A 5,536-nucleotide genomic window follows, 5' to 3' on the forward strand; every position below is an offset into this window, starting at 1 on the left:
AAGTTGGCGAGCCCGCGGCGGAGCCCGGCGGGGGGACGGTCCGGCGCCGTCCATCTCCTCTCCCGGGGCGCGATGTCAAGCAGGAGACGCGGAGCCCGGCCCGGACCGCCCCGCGCCCGGGTGTCTGCGCCTGCATGTGGCGGGTGCCTTTGTGTGTTTGCGACCGACTCTAACGTGGGTCTCCGGCTTCTGAGTGTCCGAAGTTTGCCCTGGGGAGGTGTATGTGGGTGTCTGCGTGGAGCTGTCTGGATGCAAACGTCTATCTGAACGTGTGCAATCTTCGATGGTTTCTGAGTGTGTGTATGTTACGGGAGTGTGTTATGTGGCTCTTCAGTGGGTCGGAGAAGTGGGTGCTGTTAGCGGTCCATTTTCCACGCTTACTTGACAAACCATCCTGCAAAAGAAAGGAAAAAACCCACGCGGGTCCGTTGCCTTGCCGGGTTCGTCTTGGAAACGCCTCTGCCTTCTAGACCCCAGGCTTAAGTAGGAAACATTATTTAGCCTTTGCACCCCATACTTTTCTCTGATTGCCATGTCGCAGGCATGAGGTTAAAGGATAAGCTAACCGAGCAAGGATGAGGTGCTACAGTATTTATTTATTTTGGAAGGCAGGGTGTAATTAACCCTAAATAACAGCCCTTGCAGCCCGTAAGAGGGGAGCCTCCTGGCCCTATCAAAGGCGGGCAGAGCTGGGAGGGACTGAGGCTGACATGAAGTCACAGATACCGAAACTATGTGCCTGATAATGGTATAATTAGGGATCAGGGATTTCTGCCTGCTGCAGACTTCAAAAGCTAAAGAAGCCAGCAGTCTTTTCTGTAGCCACCTTGACTGAAGCAGACATTTTTGTTTAATCACTATGTACAGTAACTAGAAAGGGAACAAACAGAAGAGCATTGTTCCCTGTTTCAAAATACCAGTCCCCTTCTGGCCTTTTGCATGCCACAGGAAGAAACTTTATGAAACGACAGAAATACAGTTTGAATACAGTCAGACAAAAGTCCATTCTCCTTGCCGAAAAAATAGCGGCCCTAGTTTTCTTTTTTCTTTTTCTTTTTTTTTATAAGGCTTAGAACTTTCCCAGCTAACTGTCAACATTTTAGTAGACTGTTTTCGGTCATTGAAAAAAATGTTGTATTTTAAATAGGCTCTCATAAACATTGAATCAACAGTCTTTTTGTGGTCCCTTTTCCCATTCTATACCAAGTCTGAGGCAAATGGTCTGAAAATGGGCTTTTCATCTGTTGTATTTCTTCTTTAAACCTGTATATGGAATTTATCCGGTTAGGGACCTGTAGGCATCATCAGCTCAGATGAATGCAAAATCTTTGCCTTGCACAAAGAATAAATTGAGCTTGGAAGGAGGCAGAGAAAACATCGCGCAGAACACCCTGCAGGGCAAAGTTCTGGAAACCCAGGCAACTAGGGAAGAGACCCTGTGGCAGCACAGATGCAGGAGCAGTTTCCACCTTTGGACTGTTTGGAGGTTGCCTGAGATCTCTGAGTTGGCTGGCTTCTCCTTGAGCTGAAGCCTTGGCAGCCTGGGTGAAAACTGAGCCCACTATGTGATAGCCTGGAATTTGGATAGATAATTAAATGAGACACCTTACTCAGGCATTCACCAGAGAGGAAGAAGAGTGAACCTGGGGATGAACCAGAGAGCCACATTCCCCTTGGAGTTTAATTTCACAGGGAAGGTGTCAGTGACTCGTGACAGATCCTCAGGTAGGGGGAACTGGGACAAGGTGTGCAGGAGCCGGAGCTGGGTGACAGTGACCAGAGGTCCCCCTCCCCCAGTCTGAAGGTCCTAGTGAGGGGGATTGTGATTGCTTTCAAATCCAGAAGTATTTATTCAACATCCAAGCCTGAAATCTCGAATTGTGCTGATGTTAACAGAGCCTTTGTAACTTTTACCAAATCAGTTTTATGAAGGAAACTTTTTTTAATTGCTTCCTGTAGAAAAATTTGAGGTTTCATTCAACCAGCAGAGGATTTTCAGTTTCAGCGGTTCCCCCTTTTAGATCACATGTTAAATTACATGTAAAACTGAGGAGGAGGAGGAGTTAGCCTGGCAGTTTTACATTCTCCACGCCCCCCCCCCTTTTTATGACTTTCCATTTGGGCTGAAAGAAATTGACTTTGGCAAGCCAACCACTAATTGTAAACTGCCCAGTTCCTGTTTTACAATATACTGACTAAAAGCTCCTCGGCATGAAAAGATCTTTATAGGCAAAGTTTGCCTTTTCTCGAGAGGTTGCAAATAGCTGCCCAGTTTCATAGTTTTAAAACCCCTGACCTGAGCAATTTCTAGATTGTTGTGTTTCTAGTTAATAACTTTATAAGGTGTTAGTTCAAGCTCTTAAATCTTGGCTCAGTCCTTCGGGATAGTAAACAATTCAGTAGTTCCGATCAAATATTTATACTGACGAAACCCCAAAGCCTAGCAGTTTTATGTTGTATGGTTATGCAGGATTAAATGATTAAAATGAATAAATACATGATTTACCTTCTGGTAGGAGAAATGACAGTGATGGCTCGCTTTCCTTCTAAAACCCGAAGTATTTTTAATTAGTCTTCCTTCATCAGCAGTGTGCTGTTGGAATTCATACATTCCTAGAATTGTATTTAAAAATCACTGCAATTTAAGCACTGATTGTTTTCAGGGCATTTCCAGTCTTAGCCTTCAGCTGGATTCGTCCAGAATTAAGTGTCTTTGAATTGGGGGATTTAGTGATTTCTATCTGGTCATCTGATTGTGGTGCCTCTTGTTTTTTTCAGGAGAAATACGATGCTACTGTGATGCTGCCCACTGCGTGGCCACTGGTTACATGTGTAAATCTGAACTCAGTGCCTGCTTCTCTAGACTTCTTGATCCCCAGAACACAAACTCCCCACTCACCCACGGCTGCCTGGACTCCCTTACAAGCACAACAGACATCTGCCAAGCCAAACTGGCCCAAAACCACTCGGGCAGCACCATGCCCACGTTGGAATGTTGTCACGAAGACATGTGCAATTACAGAGGCCTACATGATGTTCTTTCTCCTCCCAAAGGCGAAGCCTCAGGTAGGTGGAAAGCTGTTCTTAAACACCACTCCCTCCCTGCCTGGCCTGCCTGATAGACCTGTGACAGCCACGACTTTGTGTGTCTGCTATTGATTTTGTTGTTAATGTAATTAGAGACAGCAGAGGGAGAAGGATAGCTGGCTGCAAAGATGCATCTCTATTGAGTGGCTTTTATGTCTGCCTAAGCATTAGATGTCTGTCTACATAATAGGTTTTGCCTGTTATTTCAACATTTTGAATACATTAAAATAACCATTAAGTCTTAGTAATGACAGCTTCTAAATAAGCATGTTTGTAAGCTTCTTTGGGTAGTTTTACAGCTATCTTTATTTTCCCAATATTGTTGATTCAATTGCAGGGAGCTTTTTTTAGAAAAAACAAGTGTTTATTTTTTTCTTGTTTTGTGCTGATATTAGGGCTTGAGCGCAGAACCTGTGTTCTTGCTTAGCGTTTTCCAATCAGGGCTGGCACTTTTACCACTTGAGCCACAGCTCTACTTTTGGTTTATAGCTGGTTAATTGGAGAATAGAGTCTCCCAGATGTATCTGCCTTCCTTTGCTTTGAACTGGGATCCTCAGATCTCAGCCTCTGGAGTAGCTAGGATTAAAGGTATAAGCCACTGTTGCTCACCTTGAAGAAATTCCTTCTTAATCTGAGTGCTGGTGGCTAATGCCTGTAATCTTAGCTACTCAGGAGGCTGAGATGTGAGGATCTCCATTCAAAACCAGCCCAGGCAGAAAAGTCCCTGTGAGGCTCTGATCTCCAATTAACCACTCAAACATGAAGTGGCACTGTGGTTCAAAAGTTAGAGTATTAGCCTTGAGCACAAAGAGTCCCAGGGACAGTGCCCAGGCCCTGAGTTCAAGCTGCACAACTGACCAAATGAAAAATTCTTCTTTAAAAATTGAGCGAACTCCAGTAGCTCAGGAGGCAGAGATCTGAGGATTGCAGTTCAAAGCCATCCCAGGCAGGAAACTGTGAGACTGTAGTCTACAACAAACTACTTAAAAAACCCCCAAAAGTGGTGCTCAAGTGGTAGAGGGCTCACGTTTAGCAAAAGAAGCTCGGGGACAGTGTCCAGGCCGAGTTTAAGCACCAGGACCAGCAAATAAAAAAAATGGATGGTCGATTAGGACTGTGTCCACCAAGGTGAAGGCACCCCAAGGATTGATCATTTTCTTTGTGCTCTTTTAGGACAAGGAAACAGATATCAGCATGATCGCAGCAGAAACCTGATCACCAAAGTGCAGGAACTAACTTCCTCTAAAGAACTGTGGTTCCGGGCGGCAGTGATCGCAGTTCCTATTGCTGGCGGGCTGATTTTAGTGTTGCTCATCATGCTGGCCCTGAGAATGCTCCGAAGCGAGAACAAGAGGCTACAGGACCAGCGGCAACAGATGCTCTCCCGTTTGCACTACAGCTTCCATGGACACCATTCCAAAAAGGGACAGGTTGCAAAGTTAGACTTGGAGTGCATGGTGCCTGTCAGTGGACAGGAAAATTGCTGTCTGACCTGTGACAAAATGAGACAAGCAGAGCTCAGTCAGGATAAGATCCTTTCCTTGGTTCACTGGGGCATGTACAGTGGTCACGGCAAGCTGGAATTCGTATGACGGGAGTCTTAACCTGTACTGAACTTCTTTCTTGAAGGTCTTTTGAGTTCTGCTGGACAGGAGCACTTTATTTGAAGTCAAACAAACTCATGGAATGAATCATCTTGTGAGACAAAATGACCTCTGCAAACAGCATCTTGGATATTTCTTCTGAAGGATTATTTGCACAGACTTGAATACAGTCAGATGTATTATTTGCTTTAACATTATTAAAAAAGGCAGAGAAGACTATGTACACACTTGCCAGGGTTATGTACGTCCAAAGGAGCTGGAATCGAGTACCTAAATAAACTCAATGTACTCTGTGGAAGCTCCTACATCTTGATTTATTATTGTAAAGATTTTAAAATATATTTTTTTTCTTTCACCTGAAATTTAGTGGTGTCTTTCCTAAATTAAAAACTGAAATGGGGGTGGGGGAAGCCTCTGGGAGAACAAGAGGGGTGCACAGTTCAGTGGTGGAGCATTTGCCTAATAACATGAGGGAGGCCCTTAGTTTGGAATTAAAACCCAAACAAGAAAGTAAATGAAAATGTACAAGAGCACACATTAACTAACAATGTAAATGGAATTCAAGCTCAGTTGTTGCCAATACTGCTTAGCTCTAGGGTTTGGGTTTGATTGGTTTTTGGTTACTTATTTGTTTCTTTTTGGTGGTCCTAGGATTGGAACTCAGGGTTTCTCACTTGCTGAGCAGGCAGGCACTCTACCTCTTTAATCCTGTCCTCAGCCCCTGTTATTACTCAAATAGAATCTTGCTTCCCACAGAGCTGGGAGGGCGGGCTCTTCCTACCACTCCCAGCTTTTCATTGGTTGATAAAGGATTTCATGGACCTTTTTTTAAACCTAGGCTATCT

General features: G+C 44.5%; 1 protein-coding gene across 1 annotated transcript; it reads left to right on the forward strand.

Annotated features, from left to right (window-relative positions):
- Window positions 1-2,774: 2,774 nt before the first annotated feature.
- On the forward strand, window positions 2,775-4,989 carry Bambi (BMP and activin membrane-bound inhibitor; the record flags this gene model as incomplete). Its single annotated transcript, XM_013014583.1, has 2 exons — window positions 2,775-3,066; window positions 4,261-4,989. Coding segments are annotated over 2 exons (711 nt in total), but the record flags the coding sequence as incomplete, so codon positions are not given.
- Between the last annotated feature and the right edge of the window lie 547 nt (window positions 4,990-5,536).

Source organism: Dipodomys ordii, unplaced genomic scaffold (genome assembly GCF_000151885.1).
Source record: "Dipodomys ordii isolate 6190 unplaced genomic scaffold, Dord_2.0 Scaffold24, whole genome shotgun sequence".
Taxonomy (NCBI): Eukaryota; Metazoa; Chordata; class Mammalia; order Rodentia; family Heteromyidae; genus Dipodomys; species Dipodomys ordii.